This window comes from Ixodes scapularis, unplaced genomic scaffold (assembly GCF_016920785.2).
Source record: "Ixodes scapularis isolate PalLabHiFi unplaced genomic scaffold, ASM1692078v2 PGA_scaffold3__209_contigs__length_174095766, whole genome shotgun sequence".
Taxonomy (NCBI): domain Eukaryota; kingdom Metazoa; phylum Arthropoda; class Arachnida; order Ixodida; family Ixodidae; genus Ixodes; species Ixodes scapularis.
In genome coordinates, this window is record NW_024609868.1 from 26,030,442 (window position 1) to 26,055,094 (window position 24,653).

Genomic DNA, 24,653 nt, shown 5'->3' on the forward strand with positions numbered 1-24,653 from the left:
GTGAACGAAGGAGGCGGGCCGCCAAAATTGGTGAACAGCGAGAGCAGCGCCAAGCAGCGGATGCTGCTGTTGCGTTTCCCAAGGGTCATGGTAACACATTTCCTAAGGACCACACCAATAGATCTTCCTTTCTTCCAAACGATATTTGCTTCTGCAGACTATAGACCTCAGCGCTTAACACCCAGGTTAAAATGCAGAGTCACCGAGCTGTGGACGCATGAGCAGCGTCTGATATACTGCAGAAGAGAGCAATAGCGGATGCTCAGAAGGCGTTCCACAGCCCAGCAGACAAAGATGGCGACAGGGAAGGTCTCAACATCACGAATGCAAAATATATATAGCACTTGCAGCTTACGATGTACGCGGATGATATAACTCTCTGGGTCAATCCCCGCGATGCACCACGCGATACTCACACCACCATAGCCACAGTACAAAAGGCTCTCGACACCCTCGACCGGTGGTTACCTGCTACAGGAATGAAGCCATCACCAGAGAAGACTGCGGTCCTACTGATTGGCGGCCTTCCTCAACTCCGGGCGCAAGTCAGTCTGACCCTCGCAGGGAAACCCATCCACCGACCAGAGGAGCGCTGGATTCGCATTCTCGGAGTTCCCATTCATGAAGAGGGAGGCGTCGGGGAATGGCTCAGCCAACTTCAGGCTTCGTGGAAACAGCACCTCCATCTCATCCGACGCATCGCCACGCGTTTCGGGGGAGCAGGTACCCTCACTATTCGTATCCTCACACAGGCAGTACTGACATGCAAGGCCTGCTACGGAGCTGCTTGTCTTGACCTCACAAAAGCGCAAATCTCTCAATTTGAAGTACTCCATCGCGCGTGCCTCCGTGCCATTACGGGCCTCCCCCGTCACGCTCGGACGGAAGATCTGCACCGCTATGCCGACCTTCCTCCCATCCAAGCGATAATTGACAATCGCAACGCGGGCCACCTCCGCCGACGGTTATCCTCTGTGGCTGGACAGCTGCTCCTGACTCACCAACACCAAGTACCTCGCCGTTCTCCACGGAGGCCGCGAGACACAATCCTCAAGAGTGTCCCTCCATGGGAAGACTTCATGGTGCGTCTCCCCAAGCCTCTCACCCGAAGAACGAGCCGGGAAGAGCATCGAGAGGAAAGAGCATCCCTAGCCGACCGCAAGGATAGAACACCAATAGCCATCTTTACCGACATTGCCTGGCGTGAAGCCACCCAACGAGCCACCCTTGTCTGGGTCACCGGCACTGACGCGCATGCCGAGACATACCACTACTCACAAGACCCCAGCACCTGTCGCCTTGAACTAGACGCCATTCATCTGGCACTAGCCCATCTGAAGGCCAACAGACCTCAAGCTAGCCCCCCTGAACCCATCCGGGTTCTGGTTTATACGGAAAGCAGAGAGGCCGTCACTAGGCTTGGGCTCACACCCCGTCAGGGCTCCCTCTGCCAGCGCATTAAGACCTTATGCGCTGAACTGCTCTCCACCCACAACATAGAGGTACGGGTGGATTGGGTACCGGGACACGCGGGCGGCCGAGGCAACGAGGCTGCTCATGCGTGTGCGAGCGCGCAGTCAAGCATCCGCTCCGACCCGGATATTTCGGTTCCACCTGCACTACTCGACCCCGATCCCTGCGAAAAAAAGGCCGCAGCCAAGAAGGCGGATCGCCTTAGTCTCAAGGAGCAGACCCCAGCCAACCCTTCACCCCTGCCGAGAGGTCCGCCTAGAGGTGCACAAGTGCTCATTCATAAAGCACGCACCGGGGCGGCTCTTAATGAAGACGTCCTGGCCCGATGGAGAACCTACACCCCCAAGAGAGGGCGCCCGCCTGCTACAGAATACTCAGGCGATACATCCACCTCACACACGAGTTCCCACTCCGAGTCAGCGCAGTCAACCGAGGCTCCCAGCCCGGCGGTGACCTGCTCTACATGTTCTACAGGCGTTCCCCTATACGGTCCGACATCTACTGTGGGAGTGTGCGGGGCTCCAAACTGAACGGAGTTGTTTTCTAGACCCCAATGTCCGTGCCTACGAGGACTGGATTAACCCCAAGAGTAGTGCCTGTGCGAAAGAGACGCTGCTGTCCCTCTGGGACTTTGCGCGCGCGACAGGCATTGACCGAAAGATATAACCTTAATTTTCGTTTTCTTTATTCCCCCCCCCCCCCCCCCCCCCCCCCTGTAAACCGTCCCCTCCAGACTGTCGCGCCATCCTTACCTTAATAAAGTGTAACAACAATATAAACAATAACGGAACTCTTACAACTTGGATGAGCCAATCTCACCTAAAAGGCAAAACCTGACCCCTGCCCCCCCAATGTCATCACTAGTGGAGCACATTTGCGTCGACCGCGCTGCGCTGCGTAGCGTCGTTCAGCACCGCGCCTCCCCATTGGCTCGTCGTAAGTGTCGCCATAGCAACCCTTACGTCGCAAGCCGTTGCAGTTGCACTCAGTGGGACTCGACGCAAGTGTGTGAATCGCCCTTTACTCTATTAGTAGTGGATCCACGCAGGGCCTTCTTGCGTCAACGTTGCCGCCAGTGTGTCCTGCGAGGACTCACAACGAGCGCTATGCTAAAACGCGGCGACGCCAAGACGGACGCGTCTGCCGCTTTGCGGTGACTATCGTCGAGCTTCCGCGTGTATGCCGTTTGGGGCCGGTCGGGGATCCATTGACGATGACGTCATGGGCAGGCCTTAGGCGGCATTGGATGAACCGAAACCGGGCATTGTGGCGGCCCTTTGCCCTTCTAGGCCTGGTGACCAACTGGGAGGCGGTCAGTCCGTGCGTGCCGTCCATGAAGAAGGAGCTCCTGTTCGCGGGGCCCATGGGCCTGTTCGCCTTCGTCTCCGGCTGCGTCTTCGTCGACAGGGAAAACTCCGAGAGGGCCAGGGAGACCCTCAACCGAAGACTGGAGGACGTCCGCAGCGGGAAGGTTAGACCGATCTATGCCTGGAGTATCCATCCAGGGCTGCCACATCATTCCAGAGCTTATCGCTCAGACGAGAAATGCTGAGTCACTTGGCTGTGAACGCGGCGTCCCATATTCCGCAGAAGAGAGCAATGCTCAGAATGCGTTATGCAAACCAACGGTAACGTGTACGGTGTGACGTACTCGTTACTTTTTCAAAAGAGTAACGGGTAACGTACTTGCGTTACTTATTTCGAGTAACGGGTAATGGAGTTACGTTACTCGTTACTTTTTCTTCCCAGGACTTAAACAAATTACACGTCATTTTTTTTTTGTCTTTCAGGCGCCAAGTTACGTAATTCTTTTGATTTTTTTCGGTTTCCTAAGCTCTTTATTTTTCCTGTGAGCCTTTAGTTGAAACCGTAACAAAGATAAAGTAATTATATTTAGCTTCTGCATAAACATAATATTTCTTGAAATATGGCGCTTATGCAAAACTGTAACGTCAAAACAGTAAAACGAGTTAATTCATAATTTTTAAAAAAACACAAAAGTAACGTGCGTTACCTTTTATCGGTAACGGTAACGCGTTACTTTTGTTTTGAAGTAACGCAGGACGGTAACGCCTTACTTTTATTTGCAAGTAACGTATTTCGTTACTTTTTTCGTTAACGCCTACAACAGTGCCACAGTCCAAGAGGGTGGCAGAAAATTCCTAGTTGATAGGGGGCGCGAGAGTCGCACCAGCCGCATCAGCATCAGCAACATGGCGGCGGCCTAGGAGCATTTTTTTTTTTTCTGAAAAGTGTATAGCCTGACACGCGGAGCGGCTCTGTTTACCAACACGGCCGGAAGGGTCGAACCAACGTACGAAAGGGTCGAACTAACGTACGAAAAATCAACCGAAAACCGCGCGTAATTCGAAACATATAAAAGTTATTTCACTTTTCTTTTTTAAGGCCATATTTTTTTTTCACGCAAACCTAAAATATTACCTATAATTAAAAATATATATATATATATATATATATATATCCGCGATATTTTTGTAAAGCAAGCACCCTCGTGTGGTTGATTTTTGAAAATAATGGTGTGGAATTACTTTTTCGTGTTTCGCCCGCAGACAAGCATCCTGATATTTGCCGAGGGAACGCGAAATGAAGAGCCCAAGCTGCTGCCTTTCAAGAAGGGTGCCTTCCATATGGCTGTGCAGTGCCAGGTGGGTTACAAAATATACCCTGCATATACTTAACTATGTAGCAAATTCGTAGATTAGGGAGTTTTAAAGGGACGGTGCAACGATACTCAATTGGAATGTTTTTCACTTTACACGAGCTTACTGGCGCTAATGGGACTCAAGGATACTCGCACGCCACTGGCCAAGAAACTCCTTTGTTGAGGTGTAATGTAATTTAAAGGTACAAAGGCGAGCGTTTTTATTGTCACTCCTTCGCAAAACTTGATGACGTAGCTGGGCGGTCGCAGTACCACCCAGCGACGATATTTGAATGTGGCTCACAGATTGGACCCGAACATTGCGTGGGCATTCGATTTGGGCTCGTGAAAATTGATAGCTCGAGAAGCATTCGCGTAGTTTCCCGTGTCTAATCGCTGCAATGACGACAATAGCAGTGTTGGAACTAACGCGTTCCAAGTAACGACGTTACTGGTAACGCGTTAGTTTTTTTAGTAACGTACTAACCTACTCGTTAGAATCCCAAATGAGTAACGAGTAAAGTAATGTTGTCATTATTTTACGGTGTCTGCTGTCAAATTACGTTACCCATTACTGATTACTTAAAAAAATGGCAGCATGATAGTTTGAAAGCAAATCAATTTTTATTCTGCGCACTACAAAAAGTGGCAAAGAAACAACAACAAAGCTATGTATAAACGACGTCATTTCAAACTCCTTCAGAAGACACTTTCAACGTTCTCACAACCGGGACCAAAAGACGTCAGATTATCGCTTTGCCCCAATCAACATCATTCATTGCGTGGAGATGCGATCATTTTTTTTTCCCGTTAAAATGTTGTCGTTAAGCTTTCTTAGGCAAAAGAACGCACCTTTCTTTCGCGATCGTTTTGTTAGTCGCAGTTTTTCAGCTACATCTCACAATGCTCATTAATGTATAAGCTAGCGAAAAAGTCTTCGAAAACGGCTTAGTTTAGTTTACTTGTATAATTCAGAAGGAGGGTAAATCAATCATGGAAGTTAACACGCCTATGTGATATATGTTTAAGGTTGCGGTTTATTTAGACAGCTTTTCTATACTAATTCGTGATGCAGTTTGTTTAGTTAATATTTGGTTGTTCCACACGACTGCAAACTAGAAATTTACAGCGGTGCTTCGCATCAGTCCTAATTGTTTTTGTTTGTTTTTTTTATTTTTCGCCAGTCCCTCCATTCGCAGAAGCTGTCAGAGTTCGCAGTAATTTCAAAGAAATGAAAGACCGTATGTATACAACCCACTTTCCCAACACACCCTTGCTGAAGCAGAGGAAGATCGACCGTATGCATCAAACTCCCGTTTCTCAAGAAGTGTTCGACAATCTTATAGAGACGTCTGTGGTTGAGACTCTACAGTCATATACTAACAGCTGCTACGTTTACATGGATGCGACAGCAGCGCATCGGATCCAGTTAGCGAATCGGATCCACTTCAACCACTGAGTTTACATGGATTCGGATCGACCAGCAGCGGCACCTCGTGTCGAAGGATCACAACGCAAATCTCGTGACCTTCAGATTGTTTTCGAGGTGTCCGGTTTGCCTAGCGGCAGGCGAAGCAAAGCTCCCGTAATCCCTCGCTCGAGCACTCGATTCGATCCGCTAGCGTATACATGGAGAGTCTCGATTCGGATTGACCATCTCAAACCAGGGGATCGGATCGGATCGGATCCGATCCGATCCGAGTTGTTTACATGGACCGATTCGATTCGTTTAACTGGATCCGATGCGCTGCAGTCGCATCCATGTAAACGTAGCCATATACTAACAGGTAAACACAAAGTAAAGACAAACTAACGTAAAAGTAACGTCCTTTAATCATGGCAAGTAACGACACCGGTATTTCGCCACATTCGCAAAATTGTAACGGAGCTTTTCACGCGTTAGCTTTTTTCCAAGCTAACGAGTAACGCTATTTCGTTACTTATTTTCGGTAACGGGAACAACACTTGACAATAGCCGAACCATAACAATGTCTGGAACTCAGCGCGTGTCCTGTGCCTTGCCAACCCCAGCGCGTGGCTATGATCAACATTGGCGGCATGTAATCCTCTTCAGATCGCGTGGTCGCTTGTTCTGGCTGCGAGTTGAGGAGGTGAACGCTGCTCGTCTTCCTTTAGTTATTCCTGCGTCTCCGATTGCGTGTGATGAAAAACGAACGGGTGCTCGTTTTTCACCACGCCCCTCTAAGTAGGTCGTCCCGCACCCAGAATTTTCGTCGAGGGGGGGGGGGGGGGGGGGGGGGGGGCGGGCGTCAGGAGAGTTAGGAAAGCTATGCAAATTTTTTTTCATTTATTGATTTCCAAGTTATAGTTTGCGATTAAACGAACTTCGACGAGCTGTGTTTAGATTGCCGTGCCGCATATCCTACACGGAAATCAACAAGTTCCGGAATTATTTCGCCGGCACAAATTTTCATGGTCCGTGGTGTAGGTTTCGTGGTGGTGTAGGTGTATCATGGGGTGAGTTATTCGCGGGACAAACTGTTTGTAATTATTTTCATATCAAGAAATTGGCGAAACGTACGTCTTTATGAAAACCAAGTTGTTTACCGTATACTCCGTTCCACGTAACTTCGCAGACGACAAAAGCTACGGCTCGTGCGACCCAATGCGAGCTGTCAGAGCCGACCACATGTCCTCCCGGTGCGGTATTGCCGCATGGCCGCGCCTCGTCATCGTGTGTAGGAGAAGAATACTCGGCTATCTAAAAGCAAAAATAACCTGTAATCTTGAAAAAAAAAAAAGTTTTCTAGTATTATAATTACTCAGAAATTAATAAAATGGTCGACCTAAATACCCAGAGGGAAGGACGAGAATACATTTAAAACACTACTCTTAAATAATTAAACATTGTCACCTATACTTCGTCTCACCCTACGATGGACTAAAGGCAGAAGCTATATACTAACCGCCAGATCCAATCACGAGCCACTTAGACATTGCGTGGGTATTTCGCTTCGATGAACGTATCGGTGCCGGCGCCTCGAATCACTGATGGGAATGGGCGGACAGTGGTTCGGATCGAGCCATGAGTGACTCGACATTTTTACATTGCAAAGAAAGCCACGACGTCGTACTGGCTCCTTGCAGTGTCGAAGCTATAAAAATGACGCAGCTTTTTTGGATTGGGAGCATTATTCGTCTAAACCTAATCAATGCTAAGCGTGTCATAGTTTAGCTTGGAACGTGACTGGACCCGTCGGCCCGTGGCTTTGGCCTTTAGTCCATCGTAGGATGAGACGAACTATAATATGATGAATTCAGCGCACACGTTTGGGCAACGGAAGGGTAACGATTCCAAAATAGTCCCACTTACCGACTTGCTACTAACCGGTTTTGGGTTGGATGGGATGGGATGCAATAAGAATATTTTTTTCTTTGTAAAGAACAATAACGTTATCAACTTTCTGGCTAAACGTTTTCGGACTCTGAAACCAACAAAGGTAATCGTTAGCTCCGAAATGGGAACTTCGGTTCGGTGGGGACGGATGTGGTCCCAAGCTGCCTCTATACCCTGTCCCCTCCCTCAGTTGTGGACGCATGCTTTCAGTTGGAAAGCAAAGGGATTGTAAAATCCCATGTAATATCGAGACCCAAGATTTAAAAAAACTAATCATATGAACGTATTGGAAACAATTGATCTCTTCCTGTTGTGCTTTTCCCGACCAGTACATAGCGTGCAATTATACATATCGTCCTGTGACAGACCGTATATATGTACGAGGGGTGTGCGCAATTCGCTCACATCAGGCTCCGAGTTGCTAATTTTCTAGTTTTTTTTTTTTTTTTTTTTTTTTTTCAGGTTCCCATTGTTCCCCTGGTAATTTCGCGCTATTCGAGCTTCTTCAGCACGAAAGAGAAGAAGTTTAATGCAGGTAAGGAAGATAAATACATTTATTTTTATTTATAGGCATTATTGCGAGGCGGACAACATAGAGTAAAATAAAAACACACGGAATGTTGTTCACAGAGACCAAATTTAGGCAATGCGCAAGCTCTTAGATAAATACACTCGAGAAACCCTGCTCGCAAAATGGAGAAAAGCCACTTTGGTACGTAACTTTTTAGGAGTCGACTCTGCCAATCATCCATGGTATACAGTTGCGCTCGTTGTTCATGGCGCATGTCCAGAAGTTTACACTTATCCGTTGTCAAGAACAACTGTCATAAAATGCTTACCGTTAGCACCCCCCCTCCCCCCCTCCGCTTTCCAACCAGAAACGAACTTAGCTCCGGGATCTCCACCTCTTGATGCAAAAGAAGGCGAGAGAGACAAAGATGGCAACGCCTAAGCAACTCCCGGTCTGCTACAGCCCTGTTACAGCCGGGTGTAAACAGCGTGTTTCCAAAATTCATTTCGGCGACGCGTAAGGCACTGCACGTGTTGCAACGTGTCTATTAACTGTATAGCTACAGCTGTTTTGATTCGTTTACTTATTCATTCGTGTTAACCCGCATCACCCGAGGGACATCACTGCATGAGGACGGTTAAAAAGTTGCACACACGCGCGGCGCCAAGGCAACTAGTGGGAAGAAGATCCAACTGTCGCGCCCCTAGCGGTTAAATTGACAACTGCACCGATGGTCACCATCGGTGCAGTTCTCAATTTAGCCACTAAAGACCCTCGATAAACGCTCTGATAAGTAGAGACAGCGCTTTCCCATTTGTCCGTGCCCGCGTTCCGTTTCCAGTTACTTGACCTCACTCTCGAGTTACGGCTTGGTATTTTGGCGTTCGGAAACCTTGCCGCGTCCAGCGTTCTATTTGGATTGTCACGTGACATGACCCGCCGGAGTAACTCGGCAGATTTTGAACACAGCCATGGAGGGCTAGTTAGGAAGAACATGGCGGACCGTGCGATAGCAAACGACAGGAGTACAGTGTGACGAACGAAGCTGGAGGAGCGGCCTCGTGGCGGAGCTTGTGCATGCGACACCGCATACAGCCGAGTCTATTGTCAGCGTTGTCACTCTGTGTAAAAATGATGGGTGGATGGGAAAAGGTTCCACGACGAAGACACGCGGAAGAAGCCGCGGAACAACCAAAGCGACGACGAGCCGTGCGTGCGCGTTTGCGCGTCGCGCGGTTAAACCACGCGGTGACCAACTTAGTTTTGTCTCTTTCCATCAAGGCGCCTCGGTATTGCGTTCAGGCCTAAGCACAGGGAGCGTACTTAGCGCTATGACGCTGCTCTTTAAAGAATGTTGTCACGACATTCCATTGAAGCTTCATAACCAACGAACAGGTGGTTCTTGACTATCGGTAAATTCACTTTAAAATATGTTTCCTCGCGCTTTCCAACGAAATATCGAGGTTTCTGAGCTTCTGCTACCGGCGTCGTCTTGAGGCAAAGAAATGAGCTCTAGAATTTCGCTTACTTTTTGGTCTATTCGTCTTCAAGGGAGCACAGTATGCGCATTTGAGACACGAATACTGTTCAAACTCACAGCGTATATAGTGCGCGTACTTACGTTTCTCTGAAGTTGGCTCCAAGTACTAGTAAATACTTGCCTTTTACTTTTCCTTTTTTCGAGGTCACGTCCGTATCACTGCCCTACCAGAAGTGAACACGGAAGGAATGGGTCCGAACGACGTGGCGGACCTCGCGAGCATGGTTCAGGACATCATGCAAACGGCCATCGACAATGAACTGACCGCTGAAGAGACACGGCGCTTTAGGGGGTCCTACGCGGCTGCACTGTCGGCATCATAGTCGGCCGCCTCGTTTTTTATACGTAGAGTTTTTTGTTTGTTTTTCTCAATAATTGGGGTCTTTTTGCGCCAGCTATGCGGAGCGCAAGTTTGTCTGCTTCTTTTGCAAAGGTTTTGGTGACGTCAGAACGCCGAGCTGTGATTGGCTCTGACATGGAAGGATAGTGGGTAGACCTCAAGGCAACTTGCTTTGAGGTCTACCCACTATCCTTCATTCAGAACCAATCAGTGCTCGGCGTTCTGACGTCACCAAAACCTTTGCAAAAGAAGCAGACGAACTTGCGCTCCGCATAGCCGACGTTTCTGAGCCGAGTCCACGAGCCAATCACGTCGCTCCAAATGTGCGTCGTCACGACGTTCGTCGTCTTTGCACGTTCGCTATCATCAACTAAAGCGATCAGGTCACTGTAAATTTGCCGTGGTTCTGCACATTTTTTTTTGCACGATTGCTTTTGCCAGCTGATGACGAACGCACGAAAGACCACGAACGCCGTGATGATGCAATTTTTGGCGCGGCTTGACTTGACTTTATATCGGATATGCCAGCGTCGGAAGCGCTCAGACTCGGTGGGGTATTGTCACAGTATAATAAACAAAAATTTCGACGATTACGTTTGTGTGGAAAAAAGAAACTGGAAGATGGTGCCACAAAAAAAAGCTAATTTATAAAAAAACGATGTATATATTTTTTACTCATTCGTGAAATTGAGCGCTCAAATGTACTAGTCTATTCTCTGTTGTAGAAATATTGTGGAAAAAAAAGTGCATTGCGCTGACATACGTCAGCTGCCATTGAGGTGGCATTACTGTTGAGCTCGTAGCTTGTGCAGCGTACATTCCTTGCTACTGATTTTTTTTTTTCGGCAATAACAAGTGGGAATGACCACCAGTGTGGTGCCAGCATTCATGTGAATCCCATGTGCATGCTTTCTACGAACGTGGTTGAAATCAGCTCTTACTTTTAACAAAGCACGCAAGCAACAAAAAACTGGCAAAAAAAAAAGTTGAGAGCGTTTGGGCAACAACAGAGTCGTTAATTGAGAGAGTTTAGCCATACATTGGTTGGAATAGGCGAGCATCTCGGGCCAACTACAGGCCGCGAAACAGCCCCTAGCGGTGATCATGAGCTCTAAATGTGTGACACGACTAATTTAAGCCGTTTTAGCGTCGCTGGAGTGAAAAGGTTCAGCTCTCGGTGACTGAAAACTTTGCGCACCTGAGGTTTTCGTCAGCCAATATTCAAGTGTAGAATAAACGAACGTGCGCTCCAAACCAAGGCCGACTTGCTAGAAACAGCGTCTCAGCTGAGACGGGGAAAGAAAGCACTGCCAAAGCCAGCGCACGAGCCGAGAGGGACTTCGGCTCTCAAGACGCTCGCGCGACCGACCCTTTGCACTGTTTTCTTTCAGCCAGTCTCAGCTTAGACACTGATCTAGCAAGCCGGCCCAAAGCAAATTGTCACCGATATTCCATCTGCACAAACATCAGCAGTGAAGACAAAGGCATGAGCACGAGCCCGCGACTTTGGAAAGTGCCCCTTATGCAGGAGTTCTCGTAAAGCCTTTCGCTGAGCTAGGCTCACGCGCCTGTGCCTTTGTCTTTACTGCAGACATTTGTGAGATGAAGTAGAGAGGCCAAGAACACCGTGGCCGAGATTGAACGCTTTAATTTGACGCTTTAAAGGGATACTACAACGAAATTTCGACGCTTATTTTTTAGTCTATATGTGTTTAAAAGAGAACATACCAATATCTTGTTAAAAATGTCGCGAAAATGAATTTTAAAACAAATTAAACGATTAGCACAGAGCACCTGGTGGATGTCGCTAACGCCTCGTTTGTAATGCTCGTCTAGGAACCTTGACAGCTAGTGACGGAGGTTGTCTCGTCTCCGGCCACGACGAGAGAAGGGGGAAAGGAGGAACTCCCCTCTACCCGAGAATACCTTTTGTGTGTCGCAGAAGTCGCTATTGTCCCTCTAGAAGATTATAGAAGATTAACCCGTCACTCAAAATTCGTACAAAAGCAGCCGCTTCGGTGGCTGGAACGACTAGGCCATCCTCTCGACGTCAGCCTCGCCGTAGCTTTGCTCGTCTTGAGACGACCTACGTCACGATTGCGTTGGATGTCACGTGCTCTAAGCTGGGCCTTCTCTGAGCGCTTGCCAGAGTGGGCCGTTTATAACGAAAAATACAGCCACCAGGATCAAAATACAAACGTGCGATTGTCATTTACGAATATTGTGAATCATATTCAACCTATTTTTGAACACGAAGGGAATATTTCAAATTTCGTTGAAGTATCCCTTTAAATGACGTTTGCAATATTGTGACGTCGCGGTCTCCTGATTGGTCGACGCTGTGTCGTACCTCTAGTTTACAACCGCGGGGGGCGTTTTCGGCGCTGGCGGCGGCCTTTGCTCCGCCCATTGTCCTAACTCTGAGCAACAATAAGGTCCCTTTAAGCAACAAGAGGTTGTGGGCACCCTGGCGGCTCCTTAGCCCAGTTGCCCGACTGCGGGGCACAGGTGGTGAACTTTTCCCGCGTGGCGGCGAGTCGCTGCCTGGACTCATGCGCCGCTGGTAACAATGTTGATCGTCTCGTTCATGTCCAATTAGATGTAGTTTCTTGTTGTTGAAACCATTGGCTCCGTGTTATTCCTCCGGGTCCTGCAGTCTTTCTCACCGATGTTCACGGAAACACCTCGAAAGACTGACATCCTGCTGCACCGCATTGAAACTGGTGATGCGCCGCCTCGGAGGTGCAACGCTCGACCGATCAGCGCCCACAAAAGGGCGCTCTTAGATGCGGCGCTCAAGGAAAAGTTCACCATCTGTGTCCCGCAGTCGGGCAACTGAGCTGGGGAAATGCCAGGGTGTCCACAAGGTGACGAATATAATCCCCGGAGGAGGGGAACAAGAGGGACAAAGGACAAACACAAATCTCCAATTTGTGTTTGTCCTTTCGCCCTCTTGTTCCCCTTCTCCAAGGATTATATTCGTCATTCTTGTCCAGCTCGCTTGCACCTTTGCATTTAATTGCATTATAATCATAACAGGAGGTGTTCCTAAAAAAAGCTGCGCGATCGCGCATTCTAGACTGCAGAGTTAGGAAAAGATCAACTAACAAGCAGCGATCGATGAAGCATGATTTCATGTGTTGCGTCCACGGACCGCGCCATGGAAGGGGTAGGAACGCATAGCTTTAGAATGATTTTTTTTTTCTCACGAGTATAGGGTAAAGGGGGGGGGGGGGGGGGGGGAAGGGGGGTTACAAAAGCGACGCGATTTTTTAAAATTTATTTCCGAGCTACAGCTTGCGATTATACGAACTACGACGTGCTATGCTGAGATTGCGGTGCTGCACGTGAACCTCGGAATTCAACCAGTCTCGGAATTATTTCGTTGGCAGAAAGTTTCATGATCCGTGGTGTAGTCGTTACCTTGGGGGTGGCTCATTCAAGGGAATAATTTTTCCTGATTATTTTGAAATCTCGAAATTGACGAAACGTAAGTCTTGCGTAGTGTACTACGGCCAGGGCCTTCTTTGACTTCGCCAGACGGACCGTGTCGTCGCGTGCCCCAGGCGCCGGCGTTAGGACCAAATAATCTCCCCGTTTCGGGAACCAGCGTAGGATAGAAGGGAAACTTCGAAAGACACTTGCTGCTTCGTGAATGCTCCCTTTTACCCTACGATGGACTCAGGGGCGGATGCAGGAACTTCCAGAGGGGAGGGGGGGGGGGGGGGGGGTTCAGGTGTTGGTCAGCGTACCATATGTTTATAACTCCCCCCCCCCCCCTCCCGCGTGTCCACGCCCTAAATTTTTTCACATGCAGAAATCAAGAGGGGGGCCAGGACCATCCGGACCCCCCCCCCCCCCCCCCCCCCCACAATCCCTCTAAATCCGCCCCTAGATGGACTGCAGCGAACGCCGCGAGCCATTCAATGTCACGTGAACTTCCAGAGAGGCGCAGTAGTGACCAGACTTGTACACGTTACTGAAAAATAGTAAGAAATTAAATTTACAATTACTCGAGGCTAAATTGTACTTTTTTACAATTACAATTACCTTTCGATAAAAGTAAGTGACCGTTACCCCAAAAAGTAATCCGTTACTTTCGTGGCATTACTTTCAGCATTATACTGTCTTCAATTAAGAAACAAAGGGAAGAGGGTTATTCAAGTTTTTATTGTTGCAACCTGTTCCATTTAATGACCTTCAGTATTTTGAGCAACAGCTGACTCTCGAAAGTCTCGTCAGACATTTTGCGTTATTTTTTACTCAATAGACAGTTTTAGTATAGCGTTGCTGGACCTTACGTACGCAATACGCAATAGTATAGCGTACGCTAAAAATGATCTGCTCGGACCGAATTACGTTTTTTTTTACTCTATTACGAAAAAATTACGAATTGCGTTACGTTTTCGAGTGAACACCGCGCATGATCTTGGTTAAATTTGCTAGAGCCGTAGAATTCCGCGTGCTTATAGCTCAACCATGCTCCTGGAAAGGAATATTGAAAATGAAGACGTGTCCAATCATTCTATTTCAAATTAAACCAAGCCACAGCTGCCTCGTCAAGCGCACTTTTCTGCGGGGTACAGAGGCTACGAGTACGAGTGCATAGCCAAATTCGATCACGGAGCCTCCGTCACTCGTCCCGTGGAAACGGCACCTTTTATCAATGCTAGCGCGGAATGAAACTCATGACCCTGATGTCCAGTGCACAGCGATGTCCGTGGGCGATGAACTGTGGGAATAGGCTTAGCGTTGAGCAGATCGCAGCGTCGGCGCACATTCCGAGCGGCGAATATTTTCACTGTGCACTCCTTCAGCTGCACGGCGATCTGATTCGACCGCGGTAGGTCCCAGAAAGAATCGCCGAGCTGAACACCACGCAATTTCACGTAAACCAGAACTTCGGAAACACCACGTCGCCCTTGCCCTTCCTGCGCCAGTCGAGGCAACCGCCATCTTGAAACTGGCACTCTCGTTGGGTCCGAGATCTCGAGAGAGCGCCCCGCAAGGCCCGCTAGCCAGCAACGCAAAATCCCCAGCGTTGCGTGCGTATGCAATACGCTAGCCCTTTTATTACGTTCTGCGCATGCGCACTCACGACCCGCAATTTCCTTGCGTACGCAAAGCTATAGCGTACGGTCCACTAAAACTGTCTATACTCCGCGACAACTTTTCTTGTCAATGCAGTGGAAGGTACAGGCCCGCGTCCCCTCTCCCATTTTGAGTGTGCGCAGGCTCTCCTCCTCTCCCCGAAAATGGGGGAGGAGGAGAGCCCGCGCACACTCAAAATGGGAGAGGGGACGCGGGCCTGTACCTTCCACTCCATTGCCAAGAAAAGTTGTCGCGGAGCATAATATGTCGACTGCTACGCTGAACACCCTTTGAGCTGAGGCACTGGATGGGAGTGGCATGGGGGTTTTACGTGCCAAACCTACGACGGGCATCTGGAGGGAGTGGCATATTGTGCCTCACAAATGTTTTATGCTCTTCGTTTCCGTACATTCTTCAGAGAGAGAGAGAGAGAGAGAAGTGTTGAAAAGAAAGGAAGCCTGGAACTTATTAGTACATTCTTCATAAAAGCAATGGAAGTGCTATTTACCTCGAAGATAGAGCAAAGCTTCGTCGTTGCAGCCGTTGCTTGATATTCGAGAGTTTTAGTAGATCGTTTCGATACCTCCGATGCCCCGGATAACGATATGATGAATGCGAAAAGGGGCGGCGGAGTATCGAGCATCGTTTTTGGAGTCACTGGGACGATCTACTCAAATTCTCCATTGTCGAAATCGCGAAGCTGTAGAAGTCATCACACATCTATCCAATACTAGAATAAGAATTGATATACGTCAATCTTACTATAGTGGCATATATTGCCAAAAAATAGCAAAACGTACTTGACCCAGTAAGGTGATAATTAAATAATAAATAAGGTTTGGTTCCATACTCTTCTTTGGTTCTGAGCAGGTCGAGCCTCGGTTGAGACGTTGGTGAATAAAAAAAAAAAAAAAAAAAAAAAGTTTCTAGTATATAAATATAAGTAAAAAAAAAGACATGTATAACAACATTTAATTAGAACGTTGGTTAAGACAAGGAAATGTTAAAGGGACACTGACAGGGTATTTATGCTCGCCGAGGTTTTTAGTTGTACGTGACATATGAGAGCTCAACTACCCAGAACAAAATTTGCGGCTCGAAATTCGGTTTCTTTCCGCCCGAAAACCGCCGATCAAGAACTGGCCGGTTCGAGTCTCGCTCACTCTCTTTTCCGCGGTCACCGGCCGTTTTCTAAGGTATCGATGCGACCACCAAATTTAATCAAAGTCGTGGGTCACTGAAAACACACACTCAATATTAAAAATAGAAAAAAAAAATATGAAACCCATTTTTTGTGGCTTCTAAAAAGCTGCAAATCGTTGATTGAAAAAAAAAAGTTCCACAGACAACCGGATGCATTCTGTGCGTTCGTCGTTTCGCGTATCGTGGGATCCGCGGGAACGGCGATGGCAGCGGACGACGGGCGTGGGACCTCTATTTCAGAACTGTCGTTCGCGGTACCGGCGAATTCTGTCTACTTTTAAAAGAGAAATTTGGGACTGATCAAAAGAATTGGTATTCATCCCGTACGACACGCCCGACCACCAAGCCGATTTGCACGAAGACGTCGCCGAGACGTCGCCCCCTTCTCGTGGCTGAAGACATCGCTCGCGCAAACGTCAAGCACGACGTGTCTACTTCGAGTTGAATATGCACGCGTACGATTTCTTTACTAGGTGCGAATGTCGCCAGTGCGTGGTGCTTCCCGACTTCGACCCGGGAGTGCTTTTGCTAGAGGAAAATCGGCAGCAAACTTTCCAACTTACAGTTTACCGGCTGAATTATTAGTCAGGAAAGAGATCCACCATTTTAGAAATGCTCCAGTAGCTCAGTTGTATTGATTGCGAGTCCACACATCTCGGTACCAGAAGAGAACTGACTCTCGTGCTTTATGTCATGAGCCCGCGCCAGGCTCCGAGCTGCTGCTCGAGCGCCCGCGCAACACCGATACATCTTCCGCTCTTTAAAGAAAAGAAATACAAAGAAAATAAGTACGAAAATAACATAACATACAAAGAATGCGGATAGCATTAAATAAAAAATAAACACACAAAAGAAACTATGGAAACTGTTCAAATGTTTTGTCGTAGGTTAATCGACGTGGTGCGTGTCTGCTTCGTGATGATCTTCTCAGTGCTGGAGCCTCATCTGTCAAAGTTTCACCGGATGCTGGGGATGGATGGGTGGAACGATGGTCTGTATCTGGGTTACAGTGTGGTTGTGGAAGCTGTGGAGACTGCGAAGTCTGTGAAGGCTGCGGATTGTCGTGGGCGTCGGAGTGCTGCTGTGGTGAAGCGGCATCTTCATCCAGGCAATCATCGAATGCCTCCGACGTTTTCAACAAATGACGGCGGTTTCTCCTGTAGATCCTGTTCCGCTCGGTTTGGACGGTGTAGGAACGTGGCCCGGCACAATTTGTTACCCTAGCTTTCTCAAACCAACCACCTTTTCCTCGCATGCGGACGACGTCACCGCTTTCAGGTCCTTCAGCGACGTTCCAGGCTTGTTTTGTTGCCTCTTGCACACAGGTTTCCTCAGGTGCGATGAGAAATCAGGAAGTTGTGCTCGCAGTTTTCTTCCATACAGCAACTCTCCCGGAGACTGTCCTCCTATCACAGGGGAACACCGATAGTTCAAGAGACCGAGAAAAAAATCATCCCCTGCATCATCACATTTCTTTAAAATGCTCTTTGCAATTTGTACCCCTTTTTCAGCAAGACCATTGGATTGCGGAAAGTGGGGGCTTGATGTCACGTGATGGAAGTCATAAACCCTGGACAACCGTTTAAACTCGGAAGATGAAAATTGTGGCCCATTGTCTGAGCAAACTTCTATTGGTATGCCGTGCCTTGCGAACCAGCCTAACAATGTATGGATGATGGTTTGCGAACAGGTGTCCTGGAGTCTTTCAACCTCTGGGTAGTTTGAATACGCATCAAACGCAACTAAATAAGAGTAACCTCCATAGGCAAACAAGTCAATGCCAACACGATACCATGCGTAAGGAGGGGGCTCGCGCATCATTAGTGGTTCGCGGGATGGCTGATATGCAAACTTCTTACATGTCGCGCATTCCGCAACAAAGGTGTGAATGTCCTGCGCCATTTTGGGCCAAAACATGAGTTGGCGTCCCCTTTCTTTACATTTGTTTACACCTAAGTGCCCTTGGTGGACCCGAGCTAACATAACTCGCCGAAGTGACAAAGGGATCACCACCTTCGTTCCTTTAAGAATGATTCCATTGACCACCGACAGTTCAGGGTCTAGTGAGCTGAAGTTGCCTTGCAGTGGGTACCCGTTCTTTAGACAGTGAAGGACGTGTTGTAACTCAGGGTCCCTCTGTGTTTCAGTTCTGAGTCTGTCCTGTGTTGTCTCGCTCACAAGTGCGGCAAGCATTCCCACAGCGTGTACTTCAACATCCTCCAAGCCTTGCTTGTGATGAGGACTATGCTGCCCAGCTCTTGACAAAGCGTCAGCTAGCACAAGCTTTCTGCCAGGTAGAAACTGTAGCGTGAAGTCGTACCTCATCAGTCTCAAAAAGAAACGTTGTAGGCGAGGGGGAACATCACCCAGTCTTTTTTTTTTTTATAAAGCGACCAACGGGCTGTGATCAGTCTCGAGAAGGATGTGTCTACCATATGTGAGGTGGTGAAACCTCTCACATCCAAATACCAGCCCAAGCGCCTCCTTCTCAATCTGAGAGTATCGCGATTCGCTGTCCGAGAGTGATCGGGAGGCATACGCTACAGGGCGCCACGACTTGTCGTACAGCTGCAATAAGGCCGCTCCGAGTCCATCTGTAGACGCGTCAGCCGACAGTTTTGTGGGTCTACTATAGGTCAAAAAGTGCGAGGACTGGAGCACTGGTCAGCATGAGTTTTAATTGCTTCCACTCATTGTCATGAGCCGCTGTCCACTCAAAAAGTACATCTTCGCGAAGAAGTTGTCTAAGATTTGCTGTACGTTCGGATAAACTCTTTAAGTATTTTCCAAAGTAATTTATAACGCCAAGCATGCGCTGGAGAGCTTTCTTGTTTGTGGGTGCATCCATCTTCACGATATTTTCTAAAAGACTCGGATCAGGCCTGATACCTTCTTTGCTCACTACATCCCCAAGGAAAATTACTTCTGGAATTCCAAACTGGCATTTCTCTGAGTTTAGCGTCAGGCCTGCGCTGTGTGCAGCTTGCAGAGCTGATCGCAGCCGATCATCATGCTCCTGTTGCGTAGCTCCCCAGACCAGCACGTCATCAATGTAAACACATACCCCCTTCAGTCCTTCAAAAATTTCAGACATCGCACGCTGGAATACCTCTGGCGTAGAAGCCAATCCAAATGGCAACCTCAAAAATCGGTATCGTCCAAAAGGGGTGCCGAATATGCAAACTCGCGATGTTTCGTCAGTCAACGGGATTTGGTGAAAGCCTGCCCGCGCATCCAGCTTTGAAAACACTGTGGCGCTAGCAAGCTCAGCTTGTATATCTTCCCTTCTCGGCATTTCGAAATGCTCACGTCTCAGACACTCATTGATTCTTCGTGGGTCCATGCATACCCTTAAACTGCCGTTCTTCTTTTTCACCAAGACTAGGGGGCTTACCCAGTCTGAGGGCTCCTTCATTCTTGTGATAATTCCTGCCTGCTCCATGCGGTTCAGTTCTTGCTTCAGCGGCTCCATGAGGGCTTGAGGTACCCTACGGGTGGGTTGAACGACATGCACTGTGCCTTCCTTAAAAGAGATGCTGTATGGACGTTGGATTTTCCCGATGCCTTCAAACAGTGCTGGAAATTCTCGCTGAACTTGGGATTGAGTACTCGTGATGGTGGCGATCTCGTGCACACGGTTCACCAAGCCTAACTCTTCACAAGTAGGCAATCCTAGAAGTGCACGCCTGTTCTTCTTGACAACAAAAAACTCGGCGGAAACAACTTTTCCTTGGAACTTGAGCATGAGTCTGGCTTTTCCAAGGTGGCCGATAGCGCCGCCGTTGTAGCTTTGTAACACTGCCGGACTTGGTATCAGGTGCTGCCTGGAGTGGGTGCTTCGGAAGAGTGACAGCGGGAGATGATTGACTTGGGAGCCGGTGTCTACCTTGAACTGTAGAGGCACCTTTTCAATCATTACCTTGATCAACCAGTCTTTCTCTGCGATTTTCCTGGACTCGCCGACCTGGAGTATCTCAAAGTTATCTTCTGACGGTATTTCTACTTCCGCCACTCGCCGACTGCTTTGCTCATCTTGAGGCTTTGCGTCACAACATATCGTGAAATGGTGTTTCTTTCCGCACAAATTGCATTTCTTGCCGAAAGCTGGGCATCGGCGTGGTGCGTGAAATCGGTTGCACTTTCGACATCGCAGATGTGACGCGCTTTTTTCACTCTTTTGCATGGCGTCTACTTGTTCTACTGGTGTCGGGTGCTGATCCATCCACATCCTCGCTTGTTGCGACGAATTCTCTGCAGCTTTGCAGATTCTCGTTGCTTTCTCAAGGGTCAGGTCATCCTCCCTCAACAGACGTTCCCGCAGTTTGTGATCTCTGACGCCATCGACAATCTGATCTCTCACAAGAGAATCTGTCAGGTCGCCGAAATTACACGAGCGCACTTTGAGTTTAACGTCTCTCAAAAAGTTTTCAAATGACTGACCTTCCATCTGAATCGTCTTGCGGAAAACGTGGCGTTCGAATGTTTCGTTAGCTTTCGGTGCACAATAATCTTGAAACTTGTGAACTACCGCCTCGAAGCTTTCCCTTTGTTCTTCCGTGAGAGTGAATGTGTTGAAGACGTCGACAGCTTCAGGTCCCGCGACGTGCAGCAAGATAGCTATCTTCTGCCTGTCTGTTCGAACCTCTGGATCAGACCCGGTCGCTTCAAGGAAGAGCTCCACTCGTTGAAGGAATCGTTTCCAGTTGTCTGCGACGTTCCCTGAGAACGATAAACCTTCCGGTGGTTTCAGCATCTCCATATTGGACTTCAAGGTTCGCCCGGTCAGATATCAGTCGGGTTTCGGCACCATGTATTGATTGTGAGTCCACACATCTCGGTACCAGAAGAAAACTGACTCTCGTGCTTTATGTCATGAGCCCGCGCCAGGCTCCGAGCTGCTGCTCGAGCGCCCGCGCAACACCGATACAAGTGAAACCCATTTTTTTTTCAAACATTTTTTGATGTTTACATATTTTTTTTATTCTTTTTTTTTTTTTTTTTTTTTTTTTTACAATTATCACTGAAGAAACAAACAAAAAAAATAGCAAAAAAATGTTGTGGACGACACTTCGCTGAATTAAATGGTATGGGATTTCCTTTTTGACACCTGCGAACTCAATGTAATCACTTTCCACAAAATGCAAGGAGCATATAAATCAGGTAGCGTCCGCTTTCCGAGGTGCCCATATATGTTCTACATTAATTGCAGCCAGCCATTGGTCCCGATCCCGTTGATCTTTCGGAAACTCTGTCGCACAACGCCCTTTTTTTCCGGACGCAGGACATGTGAGCCAGCTCTTCACGCAACATCTTGGGTGTATTCTTTTCGGAGCCGATCATGGAAATTCACCACGGGCACTCACTACTCATCTCCAACTCCTCAATGTACAAAACAACTGATCTTGGAGTACAGAACAACGAGCGGAACAAACATAACTGCAAAAGAAGCGCACGCCACGGCGAACAGTTCCCGTACGCCGCATGTCGTGTCGTCTGCTACGGAGAGGAGAAAAAAAAAAAAAAAACGCACGGTCGGGTGTAGCCACGTGACTTCCGCCACTCACTCTCTTCTCTCCACTTCTCCGATCTCCGTCGGGTTTCGGTTTCGGTTTCGAGCAGTTTCGTCTTTTGGCTTTATTAAAAAAGTACGGTACTCTGTTGCAAAATATTAATTGGGTAGTCCTCCGACACCATAATGAAGCGCCTGGCAAAAAATGAAAAAAAAATTTTGGGGGGTGTCAGTGTCCCTTTAACGCACGTTTGTCATGTGTATCTTTCTTGGTGCCGTTCAAAAACGCACGGAGCACGAACCGACTGCAGTTTTCTCCGGTGTTCTCCAGATAGATGTCCGCTGATCCCACAAGCAGCGAAGGGCAGAGTACTAAGTAAGCCGCGCTATGGCCGCACTCACGAATTCCACTCTCCTCTCAAGCCCAGAATATCAAATCTACGTCAGCCAGCATCATGTATTATTTTTAAAGGGATGAGGACGATTCGTCACATGCGCACTCGTCACAGGACAATTGGTCACAGGACGATTCGTCACATAGAAACATTCGTCACAGGATGACTCGTCATGCGGGCAATTGGTCACATCGACCGAGTCTGCCCACAATCCCTGATGAGGAGTTTCACGATTTTCTACTGTCACATAAATCAATGGTTAGAAAAACTGATCTCAAATACTGATCCGCCTTTCCTCTCATTATATTACGGGTCTTCAGCAGGTTGATTTCAGTTGCTGGTTTAAACGAGCAATAATCCGACTGGCAGCCAAATCAGTAGTTTTGCCTTGCATATACCTATTTGACAAAGCCAATAAGTATCGGAATTCTTTCTGCTGAATGTGTACGAGTACCCCTCGTGCAGCATCATGGCTCTACCTCTCTCTGTTGCGATCACCTCTATCCTTTTGAATGCAGTCTCAGTTTCGTTCCGGACGGACCCAGTAGCTAAAACGTCTGTTATAAATTCTTTGACTTTGAGAAGTGAAAGACATGCTAAGATAAGAGGTGACCCACTTTGTCATGCCGAACCAACATTCAATGTTCGGGACCGAACCAGAAGCTGAAACGTTTGTTACAAATTCTTCGCCTTTCAGAAGCCAAAGACATACTAAGATATGAGGTTAGCCACTTTGTCCGCCCGAACCAAACTGAACAATACACTTTTGGGGGGACGAACTGTTGTGGGACCGGTTGGCCGCGTGACGAGTCATCCTATAACGAATGTTCCTGTGTGACGAATCGTCCTGTGACGAATCGTCCTGTGACCAATCGTCCTGTGACGAGTATGCATGTGACGAATGGACCGTATCCCATTTTTAAAAATATCTGCTTGAGATAGGATGCGTCCTGCTGGGGCAAAAACATGAAGAAGTAAGGAAGACTATTACCATTTTCGAAGTGCTCGCAAAAAAGCTGACTCACAAAAAGGGTGACGAGGTGCAGATAACCTGGCTGCAATTCAAAATAAAGTGGGCCAACCCTAGAAGTTGGACTACAAAAAAGTAAGTAGCTTTTAAAACAGGGTCAAATAAAGTGAAAGAAGCAGAAAAAAATACATCCTGTTTTCTAAGAGATGAGGAGTGTGCAGCAACGAACGAGGATGCTTGTGGCAATAACACCTTCACATATTAGTATCACGTATCTTTCAGCGGATTTTAGGGTAGACGGAGCGTTGTCTGGTGTTGTGACATAAAAATGGTCGTAAAGGACATTGTTAGTTCTTGTCTGTGCACTTACCGCCTCGAGCGAAGAGGCACACAATCACTTGGTGTCCTCCTCTCCCCGTCTTCAATCGCAAAAAAAAAAAAAAAAAAAAGAAAACGGAATTTAAAAAAGCGGATATAACTTCCCCCATTTCTTTTTTTTTTTTTTTTTTTGTAGAAATGCCTATTTGAATTTTTTCGACATTGTTGTTATAAATAAAAACGCCGGAGAGGAGGTCGCCTCGTCCCCAGCGTTCGCTCTGCTAAAGTAGAAAGAGCTGGGAGGAGCTTCCACTTCCTTCTTGAAAAAATCGATTCAGGGGCTAGGGTGTTGCAAAAAAGACTTTGCGGAACTGAAGAGTGCCAAGCCTCCCTTCGCGCTGGTCAATTCGCGTGACAGTGTCGCTGCGCTCGACTTTTTCAAAATAAAAACAACCCTTTCTTTAGGGGGGAGGAGGGGGGGGGGGGGAAGGGGGGGGGGGGTCGGTCCTGAAGAAAAAAAAATGTAACGGATTACAGGGAATCCGTTACGTAAAAGTGTAAGGGAATTACTTTAAAATTATTCTGGAAAATAGGTAATTATTCCGTTACTAAATTACTGATAAATGTAAGGGATACCGAGTAATTTCGTTACTTGTACAAGTCTGGCAGTGACGCGCGGGGAACGATGTCACGTGATACATTCGCCACCCTGAGTTGGCAGAAATGACACGTCCAAGACGGTAAGACCAAGACTGTGGTAAGCCCAAAACTGCGGTAAGCCTAGATTGCTACTCTTTTTTTTTTCTTTTTTTTTTTAGCAGAGTCGTAGTGAAATTACACAATTTTTTTTTTTTCTATTCACTTCAAAGCTGAAGGATGGAGGCGTTAGTATTTTGTTCTCAAAATTTTAGAAAATGCGCCATGCTACTGCTTGTCCCCGGCCCGGGAATAAAATTTGCTACGAGTCCAGAGAAAGAGCGAGAACATGTGTGCTACTCTGAAGCTCTGGATAGAACTTTGCTTTTTTCCCTCCCCCCCAAGCCCTCCGTAAACAATGTGAAAAAAATGGTTGGATATTTTCTGTTAGGGGGGGGGGGGGGTGCCGAACATGCCCCCCCTCCCCCCGGCCACACACATAGGTAAGAGAAGTGTGGGGGGGGGGGGGGGGAGGCGATTGACGCCTTTGCGCCCCCGGTTGGTACGCCCATACTCCCCGCAACACTTATTAAAATAGCATTAAGAAAACCTTAATCACTAGTTTCAGATTAGCAGGTCTCAAATGC

General features: G+C 47.8%; 1 protein-coding gene across 1 annotated transcript; it reads left to right on the forward strand.

Moving 5' to 3' along the window:
* The first annotated feature begins 356 nt into the window (after positions 1–356).
* On the forward strand, positions 357–9,946 carry LOC115320245. The gene is made up of 5 exons (XM_042292679.1): positions 357–723; positions 2,763–2,944; positions 4,044–4,139; positions 7,956–8,028; positions 9,689–9,946. Exons 1-5 carry the CDS (start codon positions 357–359, stop codon positions 9,865–9,867), a joined length of 897 nt encoding a protein of 298 aa, XP_042148613.1. The 3' UTR covers positions 9,868–9,946.
* Positions 9,947–24,653: the final 14,707 nt, after the last annotated feature.